At 45.2% G+C, this 18,576-nt stretch overlaps 2 protein-coding genes and 1 pseudogene across 2 annotated transcripts; 1 reads left to right on the top strand and 2 right to left on the bottom strand.

Annotated features, from left to right (window-relative positions):
• Positions 1 to 4,462: 4,462 nt before the first annotated feature.
• Positions 4,463 to 5,413, top strand: LOC123083322 (uncharacterized). The gene has a single exon (XM_044505389.1). The coding sequence runs from the start codon at positions 4,523 to 4,525 to the stop codon at positions 5,159 to 5,161; it is 639 nt and encodes a 212-aa protein (XP_044361324.1). The 5' UTR covers positions 4,463 to 4,522; the 3' UTR covers positions 5,162 to 5,413.
• A 7,747-nt stretch (positions 5,414 to 13,160) lies between these two features.
• Positions 13,161 to 13,963, bottom strand: LOC123084371 (bisdemethoxycurcumin synthase-like; annotated as a pseudogene).
• Positions 13,964 to 15,003: 1,040 nt separating this feature from the next.
• On the bottom strand, positions 15,004 to 16,996 carry LOC123083321 (very-long-chain 3-oxoacyl-CoA reductase-like protein At1g24470). Its single transcript, XM_044505388.1, has 4 exons — positions 16,584 to 16,996; positions 16,218 to 16,506; positions 16,065 to 16,134; positions 15,004 to 15,505 (listed from the first exon to the last, which is right to left on the bottom strand). The coding sequence occupies exons 1-4, from the start codon at positions 16,939 to 16,941 to the stop codon at positions 15,179 to 15,181; spliced, it is 1,044 nt and encodes a 347-aa protein (XP_044361323.1). The 5' UTR covers positions 16,942 to 16,996; the 3' UTR covers positions 15,004 to 15,178.
• Between the last annotated feature and the right edge of the window lie 1,580 nt (positions 16,997 to 18,576).

The raw sequence follows: 18,576 nt of genomic DNA, 5'->3' as shown, positions 1-18,576 counted from the left end.
TGAGGCCAGTTTGAGGCGCCCGGCTAGGTCGAAATTTCATGACCGGCCAGTGATCGGGCGACGCGCCCGGGCGTTTGAGGCGGGTTTGAGGTGTCCGGCTTAGATGCTCTTATTTGCCTAAAATGACCCTTTTTTTTAACATAAGCGCACCCATGGCCCCGCCGAAGAATTATATGCCCGTCTGGCCCATAGCTAGAAATCTAGAAAATGCGTAAAAGTTATGAATTTTCCAGAAAAAAAGCAAGGTCTACTTTTTTGTGAAAATTGGAGTGGTGCCATTTTGCACCCTGTTTGTTGTACTTACTTCAATAAAATACCCATTGTTTTACACTAAGAAATGAAAAATGATTTTTTTTTTCTACAAAAGGTTGGAAACTCTATTTGGCAACATTGTTTGTAATGGCAAGATGCAAATATGGGTTTGATTTGGGCACGTTATAATAAATTATGGAATGAATATGGCCGTCATCTTAGTCAGTTGACTTGAAAGACATGAATGTTTATACACGATGGTTTGTTTTGTGAAGGTTTTTTTTTTTCAAATTTTTCATTTGAAAGTTTGATATTTTCCCTCGCAACTAGTACACATAACAGGCCTCCGTGCCTAAGGATTGCATTTTTTTAACTTGTATTCTTTTTCTTTTATTTTTTTCCAAAACTGACCAAAATGGTCGGCATGGCTATTCATGGACAGGGGTCGAATCTCCTAAAACTCCAAGTGGTTATTCCATATAATGATGACTTGTGTACCTAAAAATATTTCTTGTTAATTATTAGGATAGAGATATCACATACTTCAAGCTCAAATTTGAATTACTTCTAGGAAATGGACATAAAGTCATCCAAATGTGAGAAAGTAGCTAGAAATATAGAAAATCAACAAAACTTGGGAGTTTGATAAAAAAATATTGTCTACTTTTTGTGAATATTGGAGTGGTGCCATTATGCACCCGGTTTTTTGCACCTGCTTCACAAAAATATCTATTTTGAACACTTTGAAAACAAAAAATTATTTTTTGCACAAACAATTGTAAACTCTATTTGGCAACGTTGTTTGTAATGGCGAGATACACCTAAGTGCCTAGATTAGGCACATTGTCATAAACTATGCAATAAATATGACCACTGCCTTAGTCATTTGAGACCATATTTTGGCATGACAAAAAGCGTAATTAATATGCCCTAAAATGAAAAGGTTCTCAACATGAAAAAATTATTCGTGTCGCCACTCGCCATCGACATATCGCTAGCTAGAGGTAGGCGAGTGGCGTCGGTGGTGGCGGCGAAGTCAGGCAACGCATACAACCCTTGCAACGGCGGCGGTGGCGGCGAAGAAGTCGACGGGCTGGCAAGAGACCTGGACATCGTACTGGCGGGAGTAGGCCAACCCGACCTTGAACCGGACCTGGGCGAGCACCAGCACGGTCATCGGAGGCGCGCGCCCGCAGCACCCCAATTCCTTGCAGTCGAACAGGACCGACGCGCGGAGGCTGCACGAGCTCGCCGGCGGCTGCAGGAGCGGCATGGCCTGGTGGACGTCCGTCTTCAGCCACGCGGCCGCCGCGTGGCTCGCGCTGTAGAGCTGCAGCCTGGTCGTGACGGAGCTGTACTCCACCCCGGCGCGGCGGCTAGGGTTGGCCGCATGGAGGGTGAAGTTCAGGGCCACCAACGACGCTCCCTCGACAGTGCTGATGGAGGCGCCGGTGACGGAGAAGGCGATGCGTGCGGGGCTGAGGACGACGGTGGTCACCACGGCCACGGCGCTCACGGCGGTGGCCGCCAGGATGTACTGCCTCGGGCCCCACACGGGGCCTGCACTCTTGAACTGCCCACTGCCGCTGGTCACCATGGCCGGCGATAATGCTCTCCTGGTACCTTCTTTTTAGAAGGCTTCTTGCTACAAGGGTGGGGCGTCTTGCCGCTGTATATATCAGCGCCGCTTTTTTTTTTGGCCGACTGTTCCACAGTCGACCTTTTTCTTTGCGGGAAATCCACAGTCGACTTTTGCAAACTCAAAGGGCACATGGATCAGTTGCACAATATACAAATACACACGTCGCATTTTTTTTAATTTTTTTTTTTGCAGAATCGCGTTGCAAGTTTTGAAAATGTGAAACTAGTGTGTACCAGACCAAAGAGGAAATAACAGAGGGTGCCAAATAAGATACATAGATGAAGGAAAAATAAGATTGAGAACACAAAATGAACAATTTTTTATTTAAATCACAAAGAATATTATCAATGGAGTCAGTTGCACACTTTGAAAATGTGAAACTAGTGTGGTAGTGTATATCAGAGTGCTGATTACAAAAAAAAAATAGATTAAAACTTTAGGCACCAATGAAGATATAAATGAATAAAAAAACTGTGAACATTAAAAAATATAGCCATATAAAATTAGGAAAGATCTATCTCCATAAATAATAAATTTATAGCAAATAACAAACATGGCTTGTCTACGAACGAGACGTTGTTTTCCCATTCAGTTTTCATTTATTCGTTTCGATGGTTTGAAACCCTAGCCATCACCCTATCATCTTCCCTCTCGCGGTGGTGCTTGTCGGCAAAGCTTCTGAGGCACCGGCAACAACAGGGATGTTGCTGGTCGTAGGGTGCTGCTATAGTGGACTTGGTGGCTTGTTGTGGGTCAGCAACGAAGATAAGTGGCCGAGGTGCGATCTTCGACAACTCGGCATGCGGTGCTTGGCGGTGACACTGGTAATCTAGCGCGGCAATCTTCAACAACGGTTCAGCTTGCTTAGGTCACTGGAGAAGACGGTGTCAGTGCTTGGTCCTGGGTGAATGCGAGCTCAACATCCGACCTAGATCTGGCATGTAGCGGCATCGGCGATTTGTCTCAGTTTTTTTAAGGAGGCTTCATGAATGGTTTGGGGTGGTGAGGCGGCATCACTGTCTCACTCGGATATTGTCTTCCCTGCCAATTTCTTGTTTCGTCGGTGTGCTTATCGTTCGAGGAGGGATTTCGGAGTAGTATCTCCGTCGGATCATCTGGAATCCAATCAATATTAGTTCCCGTGGATCCATTTGGATTAGACGACTTTCGTGGTCTTTGAAGTTTCTACAGACCCTTTTTTGATTTATTTTTTCTTCTACGATACGACAATCTGCGTCGTAGATCGGGGTCGCCGGACTCTCCTGGTCTGCATCGATGACTTCCCGATCATAATTTCTACAGGATCCTGAATTTAAACAAGTTATGCTCACAGTGTCGAGCTATGCTCACGGCACGCCACCAGTGGATGCAGGAAGAAGAAGACCTTGTCACCCCTAATTTTTTAAATATAATGTTATGCTTTTGTAAAGGTGTGTTTTTAAAGACTTGTGATGCTTAATATTTCACCTTTGACCCTTTCGCAATGAATTAATAAATAACAAACATAAGCCAGACGGGGCATCAAGTGAAATTTCTAAACACAATAGTGGACTAAACATATAAATCAAAACTAGCCTCTCTTTTTGACTTACACTCTCGTGGCTGCATTTCGAAGGGCATCATATACTTGCAATTGAAGTAATCATCATACATCTTCACTACCTCACGAATATGGCTGAACACGTGTCTTGCCATCCGGAAGCATCGTCAGAAAAGCTTGGGAGGGAATGGTGGGTCATTGAACTTGAAATAATCGCTATAGAGTAGGGAATGGTCGCTCTCTCTGTTACGATTCAACCCTGGAGCATGGCCAGGGATCGATGCCATAAACCTTGGCTGCTGCCTAGCTATGTGCTCATTGACGTCCAAAGTAGCTATAGCAGCAGCAGCATCATCGTCGGACGATTCTTCAGATGATGAACATACAAAGTTGGTATTAAAATAATCATCCAAGTTATCCACCATGATGAAACCATACCTCATCCGAGTCAGGCAAACACCCAAAGATCTTGCGGGCGGCGATGGGGGTGGGGTGTTGACGAGTCGCGACCGGTGAATGGAGCCCTCCTTGGCCCGTCCATGGAGATGGAGGCAGTACGGATGTCGAACCCCCACGCTCTTCGGCGGTGGCCGAGGAGTAGGCAGGCCGTGGATGTCGCGGCTACAATGATGGCAGATCTAGGCAGTGATGGATGCGGCCAACGATGGGGCTGTCAGTGGACGCGATGGCAGGGGGGAGCGATGTGCAGAAGCTGGAAGTGGGCGGCGGCACTGGCGAAGAGGGCTGGTGCTATTTGGGAGGGAGAATGGTCTGTGTACCATAGGCGGGCAGGCCTGGGAGGACTCAGTGGACAAAATGGGTCGGCGCGTTGGAGCTGACCCATTCGTTTGCGTCGGCGCGTTGGCCATGATTTTTGTCCATTTAGACTTAAACTAGTGGACGCGGACAGATAAAATGGGTTGCCGCATTGGAGTTGGCCCAAGGAACTTGCTGGTAGTGTATTCTACTTCTAAGTTTCTATAAATAGATACCGGAAGTGGATCTCTCTATCATCCACGAACACAAGATCCATATCTAGCTCATTAGCCAGTACACGTTTCCCCGACAATAAAAAACATCTAGATCGGATGGCCGACCAGGGGAGCAAGACGACGAGCTGGTGGAGGAGGTTCCGGTGGCTATATGCGGTGCGGTGCACGTTAGCGTGCGTGGTCACCCTGGTGGCCGTGGGAGTGATCGCTCGGGCGGTGGTGGTGATGCTCCGCCCCGAGAAGCTCCAGCTGAAGCTCGCCGGCGGCCGTGTGGCTGTCGACTACATCCCGTCGCTGCCGCCGCCGCGCAACGTCGTGGTCTTCAGGGTCGTCCTGAAGGCCAACAACCCCGGCGGGCGCGCCACCATTGTTTACGCCAACGTCACCGTCCGGCTCACGGACGCGTCTGCGGGACCTGCTGCGAGGATCACCGAGTTCGACCTGCCGCAGCGCATCGACGTGGCGCAGCGTATGGCGCACGAGGCGACCGCGGTGGCCGGGCTGGAGCCGGGGGAGGACCTGACGATGCGGTACGTGCGCCCCCTCTACGAGGGGCGCGGCGTATCCGGCGCGGAGATGGAGCTGAGCGGGGTCTTGTCCACCCACACGGCGATGGCCACCACCAGCGTCCTCACCACGTACTACTGCTGGCCGGTGACCATCACCATCGTCGTGGGCGACTCCGCCGCGGACGTGCCCTGCTTCGACAAGCTGGACGCGCCGGCCCATGTGTGATCAATCAAGCGAGCGGGCAAGGCTACAGATCGACCTAGCTAGCTTGGTACCATAATGTAAGATGTTTTTTGACTCTAGTGTCGTGTTAAAAAACGTCTTACACCTATCTGTAGACTGTACTATTGTAGTAGGCTCGATGATCCGTGCATGGTTAATGCCTGCCATGACGAGTTATTTGCGTTGAATTAACTCTAGCTGCAGTGCAGCAGCGTGAGTATGAATATATATTTACCTGCCTGCCGAGTCTCTCGTTGTGACATTTACAACTCTTTGTTGCAGTGAAGAACAACTATTGATGTAATAAGTTGCAATCGGGTCTGATCTAATGTTTAGCATGGCAGATGGGATTCATGAATCATGGGTCCCACGAATGTTAAAACACACTTAAATATTGGCAAAATAATTGTTCACTCAAAATTAGGAATTTTCCCGTGGATACATTTTTAAGCAGCACTACAACAATTTTATTTTTTGTGAATGATTGAAGTTTACTAAAAAATTGTGAAATTATGTGGCGTGCGGACAAAGGCTGAATAAACACCAAAATTAAACAAAACTTGTTGCATGTCCAAAAATGACACTCTTCGTTGATGCTTGTTAAGGTTTAACTGATATACTTTTGACAAAATACAAATATTACTTAAAATGTGCCAAAAACAATATTTGACGTTTTGTAATGAAATTTATAGATGGATTTGACCTCGGATAATGTAGCACAATCATATAGGCGTTGGTATTTCATGAATAATAGGCTATTAAACCATGATAACAGCGATCGTAACAATTCATATTATTTTGACGAATATATATTTCCAATATTTATTTTAGTGCAACATGAGTTTTTATTTTTGTAAAAAGAAACCAATCACAGGTTTCAAGCAAAGATGGATTGTTTATTAACAATAAGTTTGTTATCTAATATATCAGTATATAGTTGTATGAATAACTTGGAATATTGGTCAAAGGATGAAGCCAATCTAATGGTACAAAGGTCAGGAATCCAAGCACTATTGGTCGTACGATATCATCTTCAGCCCATCAGATTCTGCCACATGTACTAACTAGAAGGTTCTATGTTGAGCCAACAGAATGAGCAAACCTAAATAGCAGTTTTTCTTTGTTACAGAATCTCAAAAACTTTAATTTGTCAAAAAAAATTCTAAATAAGTTACTATTATTTTGTACTTTATGGTTTGCAATGCACAATATGCACAAACTTGAAAACAGAAGCACTTCTTCTTTGCCCTCGAATTTTCCATACATTAAATCCAAACTTTTGTATTCCAAATGAATTGTCATTACTTTTTTAGTTCATGATCTACAATTCACAAAGATCACATCATAGTCCTTCTCATTTCTTCTGGAATCTTCCATACGTTAGTGCCAAATTTTTTTTTGTCCTCTAGAAGAATTTTCATTCACTTTTTCTTTACGATTGTATTCAAGACTATGAAAAGATGTTCATAAGTTTCATTTCTCTTTAGAGATGTCATACTAGCTACTGAGATACTTGAGACATTTTTTTTGGATATATTAATATAAGCTGCGTAGTATTATATACCATACAACTTTGAATATTTTGTATATACAATTTGATTTTCATTGGGGTGAACTACGATAATTAAATCTACATCTGTGTTATTCATATATAACTCAAACTGGTATGTTTACCTATTATGATTTGGTATGTTGATATTCATTAATACTTTGGTTATCTAAGATCCTACGTGGAATGCATGCGTACCTTACTAGTAGCCTAAAATGCATCCACACAAAAAATGCCTAATTTTTTTATGAACAACTATTCTTCTATGAATTTAAGGATATTTGAGTATGGTCAATTATGGAGCACACATGTCAGAAATTATTTCAACTAAGCTAAGCGATGAATTAGACCTGTTTGCAACTGGTTGCACCAAATAGTCGGTGTTCTCTATAACAAACACTATGGATAAGTAATATGTGCAAAAATAACCCCCAAAGGTGATGGTTTGTGCATGTCCGTGAAGGCAAGCATGATTCCAACCTCCCGGGGTGGGTCAATTCTTTTGGCAGATAGGTTAATTCATTAGAGAATTGACATAACTTTGTCGTTTTCTCGGTACATACCCATGGTATGTGAGCTTTCATTAATTTCATACTTAATCTTGGTAACTCATATAGAGGAGGATGATAATTTATCTGAGAGAGAATAGTACCACATAAAAGGATCTATACAGTATGAAGCACGTGCATGGAAAACATTAATTCCGTAGCTTTAGTTGTCATGTACCTCCACATAGATAGGCAATGAGTATGTATGAAAGCCACCGGATGATATTTTAAATTACATTCTTACTAAACATGGTTCCACATATTAAACCCACTAGCACATTAACAAATCTCATTCCAATAGACACGGCATGGAACAATCATTTTTTTTCCTCATTAGTACCACATTTCTCATTGTGTTAAATCTAAGCTTAGCATCAGCGGCCTTAAGTGCACCGACTTCTTACAAAACGTTGTTCCATATATTAAACCCACTAGCACACTAACTAAGTCACTCCAACAGAAACAACATAAAAAATCATTTTTTTTCCTTCTTTGATAACACATTTATCATCTTCGTATGCCTAAGCTTAGCTTCAGAAGTCTTGAGCTTTTTCCATCCATAAAATTGTCATTGATTTAAACTTTCTCCATACATTTCTTAAGTGCACTGGTTGATCCGCATTGACATATTGAACCAAGTAGCCAGCATAGTAAGGTACGAACAAAAAATTGCAATCGATGACTTGATGTACACGCGTGGCACCCATCCCGCAGCAAGTTTAAATTGCGCACAAGTTTGAAACCTGAACAAATATTTGAAATTTGTTCCCATTTTTAGCAAAATAGAAAGTGCTCGCACTTTGATTTTTTTGAGGTTTTAAAATTTGTTCCCATTTTTATATAAAAATGTGTACGTTTCAAAATATATTTTAATTTTCTTTTGAAACTTTTTCTTGAAAATTGTCAAAAAAATTGGAACGAACTTTTTTTCAAACACAAAGAAATTTTGAAAATGATTATTTTTTAAACCTGAACATTTTTTAAAGTGTGAACACTTTTTGAAAAAAAGCATGTTGTGGTATGTGATTAAATAGTTTCGTGCTTCTCGTTTTCAACTAATTGTCGTTGGTTAGGTTGGCTAGCGGGAGAGTTTTGAAACACCAGCACCCAAGTTCGATTTCCTTGAGTCTCATTTTTTGGGTTAAATCTTTTAAATCGCCTTTTACGAAAAATAAAAACACGCTTCGGCTGGTGGGCTGGCCCAGTCGCGTCGGGCTGCAGCCCAGACCTGCCAACAATCCCATTGAAAACATGCTAAGGTTCAAAATAGATCGGGATCACAGAGTTCGGTGTGCTGATTTCAGGGATTAGAAGTTCGGGTTTTGATCTAGCTTTCGACTATAAGTTCAAGTTTTTTTTAGACTTTTCCCCTCTCCAATGGTCATCAGAGACACCCAAGTAGCATTGCAAATGGTTTGCCGTGCTGGATTGAGAAACTCTTGCAAAGAGTATTCCATTTACATAGTTGATTTGCACGACAAGCTTGCAATAGCGATGGTGACCTGGTGGTGGGGCGACCGTGAGCCTTTCTTCAAGGTGTACAACCTTTTTGACAACATGAAAACATGAAAAGTGGGACGACAACGTGTTACTACAAGGATCAATGGGAGGACGTAACGAGCTTAGGCGACCACGCCTTGTTTTTGGGGCATACATTTTCCAAATCGGTGCACGTGCCAACTAACAGGCGCGGTGATGTGGTAAGAAACAACATCTACTATGCAAACAATTGTTGTTGAAGTTTAAACGCCATAGTCCACGGTGATGCGGTGCTCTTGAAGATCTCAAACCATGATGGTGACAGTAAGTGTGAAAGAAAAGACAAGACTAGCATCACTGATGATGACGAGAAAATCACTTCGGTAGAGTTCTTCATGAAGTGTGGTAGTCATTCTCATCCCCCCCCCCACCTAGGGGATGTCTAGCTAGCTGGTTAGTTATGATGACATGAACAAGGTGTTTTGGCTCTTAGTGCTTTGGGGGATGAACATGTCTTTTTTATAAGGGGATGAATCATTCAATGATGATAATAATAATAGTAATAATGATGTAATAATTGTAATACTAGTACTACTACTTATTAGGATGATGATATCATATTATGAGGTTTCAAAAAAAAGTTCAGTTACTAAAAATATCAAATATTTCTATCATTCCAAATAATATTGCAAAATTTTGAAAGAGAAAGATCAAAAGGTGTTGTATTTAGAACCTGGATCTACCGCGGAAGTAAGGCCTTCAAGTAATTGTTTTCTTCTTCAACTAAATTTAACCTCTCGATAATAGGGTCGGTTGAAATTTCCGGTTCACATAACTCCTAGATAAAAAAATCTATGTCACGTTGCTCGGCATAATTGTCATAAACACTAAATGAAACTAATAGTTATAAAAGAAAATGTATATACCACATCTGAATCGTAGACAGGACGAGGGCCGACGGAGGTGGATACCAAAACCACCGCACTATGAAATAACAAACAATAATAAGTAAGAAAACTACTCAAGTATCTATCTAAATCATACAAGTAAGAACTTTTTTCAGAAAGAAGATAAGATCAAGAGGCTCACCACGGTGGTGCGGGCGACGAGATCGGCGCGGGTGATCAACGGCGGTGAGGACAGGGACGGGACAAGACGAACCACCAAACCTAGAGAAATCTCGAGGAAAATGGAGCTTGGACAAGGAGCTTCGAGAGGAGAAAGCTTAAGTGTGGCTCAGGCATTTCATCGAACACCTTATGTGCATAGGATGTGAGCTAGAGCACCACAAAGCTCTCCAACGGCCGACCAGAAAAACAGAGCAGTGGAGTGCTCTGCTCGCGGGCGAGGGGGTATATATAGGCAACTCATTGGTCCTGGTTCGTGGTTGGAACCGGGACTAAAGGACACCCTTAGGTCCCGGTTCAATGCCACCAACCGGGACCAATGGTGATGGGCCAGGAGCGAGGCACATTGGTCCCGGTTCATGCCTGGAACCGGGACCATAGGGGCCAGACAAACCGGGACCAATGCCCCACGATGGCCCGGCCGCCCCCCTGACCTCATGACCCAGGACCTATGCCCCCATGGGTCCCGGTTCTTGACTGAACCGGGACTAATGGGCTGGCCCAGCCTGAACAAAAGCCCTGTTTTCTACTAGTGTTAATATTACATCCAAAGTTTATGCAAATTGGTTGAATACGATTTTACCGGAGATAATTTTGCCCAAATAGTCTGCATTTGTGCCAAGTAGACTTATCACTGACAATATTATAGCAGCATATGAAAAGGACGAGAAGCAAGAATAATCATTTTTGTGCTCTGAAAGTGGATATGATGAAGGCCTATGACCGGGTTGAGTGGAGCTATCTTGAAGTTGTGAGGTTAAAATTAGATTTTCACCAAGCCTGGGTGACAAAAATTGTGCAGTGTATTTCTACTGTCTCCTTTACAGTGCTCATGAATGGAAGCAAGCTCAAAGAATTCCACCATTCGAGAGGCTTATGGCAAGGAGACCCTATATCACCTTATCTTTTTCTGCTGGCAGCGGAGGTTCTCTTGTGTTTGCTGAAGGCTAACGGTATAGATGACAATGTTAGTGGTGTGATTGTAGTCCCTACAGCACCGCCGGTAAATCACTTATTATTTGCTGATGATTGTCTCTTGATGTTGAAGGCAAATGAGGATGGAGCCCATAAAGTAATGAACATTATTCAGAGTTACTTTGATGCTTCGGGACGGAAGGTTAACCTTGGAAAATCAAGTATCTTCTTCAGTAAGGGTTGCCTGAATGCTAGGAGAGAATTGATAAAAGGAATTTTGAATGTACCAAATGAATCTCCATCCAAGAGGTATTTGGGACTACCATATGATGTTGGGAAACCAAAGAACAGGACATTTAAATATATTAAAGACAAATTGTGGAACAAGGTGAAGGGATGGATTGAGAAGTGCATGGTATCTTCAGGAATGGTAATACTAATGAAGTTAGTAGCCTATGCAGTTCCTAACTTCTCCATGTCATGTTTTATTCTTCCGAGAGGTTTATGCCAACAAATTGATAAAATCTTGAGAAAATTCTTTTGGGGCAGTATGAATGGTGAAAGAAAGGTGGCTCGGGTGTCATGGGAGGTTCTCATAATGCCTAAATACCAAGGTGGCTTGGGCCTTAGGGATACAGAATTATTTAATCTGGCCATGTTGTCTAAGCAAGTGTGGAGACTTGTCCAAGATCCAACTTCTGAGTGCAAGAATTCTAAAGGCCCTTTACTTTCCATAGGTGGATGCAATGTAAGCTGAGTTAGGAAATCACCTTCACAAGTTTGGAGGGCGATGTGCGCAGGTATCTCAGTTCTCAAGAAAGGCTTGATTAAACGGGTGGGCTACAACGAGTCGATCCGGTCGTGGGAGGACTGCTGGCTCCCGTGTGATTTTATGTTGCGAACCCTCCATCCAAGAACCATTGATCCTCCAGAGTGGGTTTCAGCTATATCGATAGTCACACCATGTCATGGAACAGAGAAAAAGTGATACAACATTTCCAACCTCCTGATGCTCATATTATCCTCAATATTCCTTTGAGCTCGCGTAATATGCAGAACCATTCAGCATGGCATTATGAGTGCAACGGTTTTTTCGGTACGGTCGGCATATCGGATGCTCACTGACACAAAGGGAAGGCGGGAAGACTGGTTAGAAGGCAGTTCATCCTCATCAAATACAGTCGCAGAAACAGAACAGTTGGAAGAAGCTATGGCGAATCAAGGTCCCGTGAAAAGTCAGAAACTTTGCATGGCAGACTTGAGTGTGTGCCAAATTTGTAATAATGCAGAGGATAATTGGCGACTTGCGCTGATAGACTGCAACATGGCCAAATGCGTCTGGGCACTAGTCGATGCGGAGCTTGTTGAACATCTTATAGGGGTCAGGTCGAATGATGCTCGTGCCTGGCTGATGGAGCTACCGAATACTCTAAAAGGAGAGGAATCCGTTAAAGTGTTAGTTACCCTATGGGCAATCTGGTGGGCTCGGCGAAAAGCAATACACGAACAAGAATTTCGTTCACCTTTGAGCACTTTCAGTTTTGTGGAAAAATACTTGAAAGATCTATCTTTGATCCCTACTAATCACAAGCAAAGGGGGATATCCAACTCCTCAACTGCAGGGAAGCGAGTGGCAAGTGGAGCATGGAAAACTCCTCTCAAAGGATGTATGAAGATGAATGTAGATGCGGCTGTGGGAAGGCATGTAGACAAGGGCTTATGTTCTGTGGTATGCCGTGACCATACTAGAGTTTATAGTGGTGCATCTTCAGTGGTAATGCACGATATGATACAACCAGAGATACTAGAAGCTATGGCTGTGAGAGAGGCGCTACATTTGGAGCATGATCTTCATCTGAAACACATAAATATTGCTACAGATTGCTTAACGGTGGTGAACAACCTCAAGTCCGAGTACTTGGGAAGGTGCTGCCTAATTCTTCAAGATATTCGGGAGCTGATGACCGATTTTGAGGAAGTTCATATCTTGCATGAGAAGAGAGAACATGTTTGGGAAGCTCATGAGTTAGCCAAATCCTCTGTAACAATAGATTCGGGCCGCCATTTATGGATGATACACCCCCCAGATTTCATGTACTTGCCACTTTTAGGTTCCATTGAATAAAAGCATGGTAACACCCCCTAAAAAAACCCGACTGACCCAAATTTATAATTCAAGCAACTTACAAGTATCTAAAATTATATTTATAACCATATATTGTAGATCACTCTTACGTGACCTCACCACTCTCGTATCACATGTTCACATCTCTTACACGTACTTACATATACGTGATATGTGGATATGGAAATATTAAAGGTTGCATTGCATGTACTTATTGAATATATAAGTCATGAGTTTTCCGTTCCTTCTTTCAAATTACCTAGGTGGCAGCGTGCAGCAGCATCGTCCCCGCAGTGAACCCCGGCCCAAATCCCATCATCACCCCCGAGTCTTCATCAGCGCCAGCTCCCTTCCGTCACGATCAATTCTTTGGTGCCTGTCCTCATCGAGCACGAAGATCACCGTGGCGCCAAGCATGTTACCATACTCTCTCACCACGGTTCTGCTTGCAGCTAGCTTCCCCGGGGCCAACCGGGGCGCCTTGGCGATGTTGTCCACCATCGCACTACTGCCGGGATGCACCGCCCAGGAGAGGTTGTTCCATTCGACGAAGCCTCCGATGACGGTTAGGTGGTCGCCGAACGCATCTTGTAGGCACATCTCAACAATGCCCCCGGCGATGACGATGGTCCCGCCGATGCCCCCGCTCCCGAGTTGAATGGTGAGCATGTGCTCAGTGTCTGGTATCACGTATTGCAAGGCCGAGACCATCTCAAACAGCGTATGCTCCTGGATGTCTGGGTCGCCGCCCACGATGGAGGTGCCAGCACCGTTACCGAACAACCCCTGGGGAATGAGGGTGTTTAAGGTGTCTGCCTCGTCGGGCGAGTGGAAGGCGGTGACGGTGAGCTCGATGCAGGCTATGAGGATGCGCGCGCTGTTGTTGTTCTCTGCAAAGTCCTTAGGTAGGCGCAGGGTGGCGCACCTGGAAGCATAGCCGTTGTGGTGGAGCACGGTGCACAGGATGTCGTGGCGGGTACCAAGGAGGGAGACTAAGCGGACGTCGGTGCCCAAGGCGTGCGATCCTGCGTTAGTGCTGCCGACGAGATGGGTGAACATCATGTTTGGAATTCCTTTCTTGTATAAAGCATAAGTTTGCTACCACCACCACCACCTTCTTCAAGGCAACATATGATCCTCTACTTCCTCTTTCTAGAATTATTCATCCAATGGTTTAAGGATTTTGATAATTTTAGAACTTTATACTACTGATAATTATGTGTCCATCATTGTCTTGCAGTTGAGGGGGTTTACTGTACTAGTGTAGCAGCGTCATGAGCTGCCTAGCGTGGAAGCATGCCGAGAGTTTGAAACCTGGACCCGTGTGGCACTGTGTGTGTTTGGGGTGGGGTGGGAGGGAGGGGAGATCAAATACTGATCAATCTGGGGAAGATTGTGGTGACCCACAGACGGAAGAGTCGCTTCCCTGTCCGGCAGTTTGTGGAATCGTCTTAGCAGCCACCTGTGTGAAGCCTCGCTGTCCGGGGGTCAACGGAGTTGATGGCTTGGTTGCTGGCGGTGGATCCGCCACTCCACTGTGCATGAACGTGACGACGCAAGCAACATAAGCAATCTATGATATCTTAGTTATATAGTTGGTTCCGTTCGGTAAAGCCATGTACAGAAAGTAGATACATTTAGTTCCTTGTTAATTAGTTGCTTCGCTTGGATATAACCTTGTAAACCCAAAAGATGTGTACAATACCAAATTGTAAATTAGCCACAGGGCAATTGTGTCTTTTCGCATGGAGAAAAAAAGGATAGAAATTCGGCAATGATTATAATAGTTGAATAGGGAAAATTATCAAAAGAAAAATGAAAAGTGGGGCAAATGATATACTTCTATGTAAAGTGGGGCAAATCATCTAAGGCCCAAATATAATGGGGCAAATAATCTAATCTCCAACTGGACGCTGAGGCGCGCTCGGCGAAGGTGCTTGAGGAAGATGTGCTGGTCTGGGGTGGCGACACGCTGGGCCTGAGGAAGACGCGCTGGTGCAGCGGCATGGCGAGGTGCAAGGCGTCGGGAGGAAGAAGCTGGGATTGTGACAAATTTGATTTTCAAGTTGAGATCACGAGGTACAGGGGTAGCACAGACCAGGAAATCTCAAATGCGTCTTATAATTTGTTACGGAGAGAATATGACCCATATTACTTCATTTTCTTTCCCATCTTTTTCCAATGTCCCACAAAGCTAAACATCATTATTTTCTTTGTCATGCAGATTGCCGGCCAAGCCCCACAAATTTTGCAGTACCAAGACATAGTTCGTGCAAATTAGCTAACTTCACTGGCGGTTGAGGCAGCCGCTGATGGCATGCGACGATTCCAACCCTCAGCTGATGCCCTCAGCCGTTGGAAGACAGCCCGCTGCCGAAGAGTCTCGCGGAGGCGGTGCGCCACGATGAAGCGGTCTGGGATAAAGTGGATGAGGCACCACTGGAGCCGGTGGCTCAGGTTGGGCATGCAGATCGGGCTGCGGTGCCCGATCCAGCACGTAGCTGCATTGGCGTAGGCATCCGACGTCGGCATGGTCAGCCATGAGAAGAGGCCTTCCCGGTTCACCATGTTCGTCACCATCTTTGTGTCCACATACAATGGGGCCTGCACCGGAAAAATTAATGGCATATGAGTGTGATTTCTATGGTTTCTCTGGCACAAGAATTGCATCCCAGTCTAAATGCTGCCTGAAAAAACTATTCGTATCAGTCATTTTTTTTCGGTCTTTCCGATCCGCATCCAACCGCTAACAGGTCATCTTCTTCCTATCATTTGTCTTCTTCCTCAAGGCATCATCTGATCCATCAACGGCCCGCATGCCCCGCACTACCGCGCACCGCCTCGCCTTCCCCTCAACCTTTCCCACAGCCCTGGCCATCCCTCTAAGTCCGACACCACCGATTAAAACCTCGGGCGATCCCCTGCATCCCCACCCCTAAGATAGATAATCGGGTTGTGCCTTCCTCCAAATATGGATAATGGGGCCATGGCTTCACCCTAAGATAGATGTTGTGGCTAGTTCTTCGGCGTGGTCCGGCCAAGAGGGGAGGAAGAAAAAAAAAGTGACCGAGAGACAGCAAAATTTCAGGCACACTTGAGAAATAGAGAAAAAGCAAAGCCATCAAAGTTATGGTTTGTCCGCACGGTTGCAGATGTACTTTACCTGACACTGGACATCGATTCCTTTGCCCCTGTACTCAATGCATATGCTCCTGGAGAACTGAGCAACGTACCTGCTCCAAAATCCGCATGTATATATGAAAAAGAAAAGTCAATCTCACAGTCTCAGTGTGTGTTCGTGTAACACGACACGTACCGCTTGGTGGCGGCGTAGACGGAGTAGAGGGGATAGGAGGGTAGCGCCTCCGTGGAGCCGGAGCCGATGTTGATGACGGCGCCCCTCCCTCGCTCCACCATCCCGGGCAGCACGGCCGCCGTCACCTCAGTCACAGCCCACAGGTTCACCCGTATCATCTTGACCCACGCCTCCACGTCGACCTCGTGCAGGTATGCTGCGTGCGGTGTTGCCAAGCCGGCGTTGTTCACCAGCACCCCGACCTCCAGCCCCTCCACGGCCTCCCGGAGCCGCCCCATCGCCTCCTCCCCTGGCAAAACACGATACATCAGCACGTACGTGCTGTGGGTGTGTGTGTGTGTGTCTGTGTGGTGACTGGTGCTTCACCTTGACGAGTGGAGACGAGGGAGAGGTCGAACTGCACGGTCTTTGTGAGCACGCCGTGGGTCTCCGAGGCGGTCTTGGAGATGTCCTGGAGCGCGGTGGGGTCGCGGCCCACAAGAACGAGGTTGAGACGGCGCCGCGCGAGCTCCAGGGCCATCGAGCGGCCAATGCTGGACGTTGGGCCGGTGACCACAGCCCATGCCCCGTAGTGGCCGCGGAGGTCCTTGGCGCGGCGCAGGCAGAGCGTGAGGCCGGAGACATACAGGAGGCGGTACACGAAGGCGGCGACGTAGAGTGCGCCGAGGATGGCCAGCAAGACGAACCATGGCTCCTGCTGATGGACGGAGGCGTCGGTGCCCATCCTCTCTCTCTCTCTCTCTTGGCGCTGCGTTGTGCTCGCTCTTGGATCAGCTAAATAGAAGTCCCTCATTACATAGGATTATATCATAGCGTACGTGCACATAAAGAAAGATCGATGGTAAGTCGTCGTGAGCGATAGCTACCGTACGTGAAACAATTATTTGAACGCAGAGGATGGACGCAGCGAGCACCACGCAACAAAGACCGGCAGTGCTACATGTGAGAACACTCCTACGCAGTCGCGCTGGACGTTGTGCTATGTGCATAGGACAGGATAGCGACCGTAGTGTACGTGCGCATGCAGTTTGACGCAGGAAGAAAGAACGAAGCTGCTCCTTTCCGATTTTCATACTATCAACAATCAATCCGACCCAGTTTTCTTTTAGGGTGGGTGAGTCAATGCTGGTTGGCGATACGTAGGCACAGTGATATCAGGCACCAGTCAACAGAACCACCAGGTACGCACGTGGCCCGCATGAACCCTAGGGAATTTTCCAGGCTTCACACAACTAGTGATTGGTAGCAAATTAACACACGACATACATACAACCAACATGTGGTTGTATAGTTTGGACGACAGTGTATCCCTAACCCATTAGAGTTCAAGTCCTAGTGGTATCCCTAACACACTAGGTGGTAATCCTGATGGTACCAAATCTTGAGGTATAAATGAAGTAAAACATACCAATTGTAACATATTTACCACCTTCCAGTTTTGATTTGTCACAAGGTAGTTGGCAGAAGCACGTTTTTCTTTGCGTTGTTGTAGTAGGAAATATAATGTTAATTATTATTAATAACTTGAGAAACGAATGTTATTGTTTTTACAAATAAATAACCATGTAGATTTGCATATGATTTGTCACAATGTACTAGCAGATAATTATGATTTGTCACAAGGTGGTCGGCAGAAATCTTATATTTACTAATTGGAGGAACCATCCGAGTTTCCACATTAATTCTCACGTCTAACCACTTATTTACTGTTGGATTAAAAGATGGAAAGCTAAGATTGCTTTTTTAATCGTAATGTTCCCCTAGAGTGGGACTATTGAATATCAATCTCCTCCCAAGACTAAAAAAAATCTATCTATATCTCTCCCCGAATCTTCCCTGCTTCAATCTCCACATCACGCGTTATCAAAAAGAAATCTCCACATCCTGCAAAAGAAAAACAATCTCTATCAATCTCTAGGAAAGGTCTCTAAACAAAAAAAATGTTCATCATGAGAGGAATGTCCTGGAATAGCAGAGGTCTTGGGGACTTGGCTAAATACAAACATATTTCCGATTGTGTTAGGGATCATGCTCTAGACTTTGTGGACATCTCTGAGTGTGGCAAAAGAGACTTCCCAACACGTGATCTTGACCATTTTTCAAGTGGGTACGATTACAAATGGCACATCCTACCGCCATCTGGGAGGTCTGGGGGCATACTGCTGGGTATACACTCCACATATCTGGAACTCCTGTCCACGTCTAAGGGGGAATACCATATCAAATTCCACCTTAGAAATAAATCTGACAACTTCCTTTGGAGCTTGGTGGCAGTTTATGGCGCCGCTCAAGAGGAGTTTAAGTCGGCTTTTCTCAAAGAATTGGTCAATACCTGCCGAGAGAATCCTCATCCTATGTT

Source organism: Triticum aestivum, chromosome 4A (assembly GCF_018294505.1).
Source record: "Triticum aestivum cultivar Chinese Spring chromosome 4A, IWGSC CS RefSeq v2.1, whole genome shotgun sequence".
NCBI lineage: Eukaryota > Viridiplantae > Streptophyta > Magnoliopsida > Poales > Poaceae > Triticum > Triticum aestivum.
The sequence above is the reverse complement of the archived record's forward strand: the minus strand, read 5'-3'. Positions and strand labels throughout refer to the sequence as shown.

Bases quoted from the DNA above. Each gene is read 5' to 3' on its own strand.
- LOC123083322 (XM_044505389.1), top strand. From the start codon at position 4,523: ATGGCCGACCAGGGGAGCAAGACGACGAGCTGGTGGAGGAGGTTCCGG.
- LOC123083321 (XM_044505388.1), bottom strand. From the start codon at position 16,941: ATGGGCACCGACGCCTCCGTCCATCAGCAGGAGCCATGGTTCGTCTTG. The intron at 16,507-16,583 runs GTGAAGCACCAG...GTGTTTTGCCAG, and splicing joins CCTCGTCTCCACTCGTCAAG to GGGAGGAGGCGATGGGGCGG. The intron at 16,135-16,217 runs GTACGTGTCGTG...ATTTTGGAGCAG, and splicing joins GTCTACGCCGCCACCAAGCG to GTACGTTGCTCAGTTCTCCA.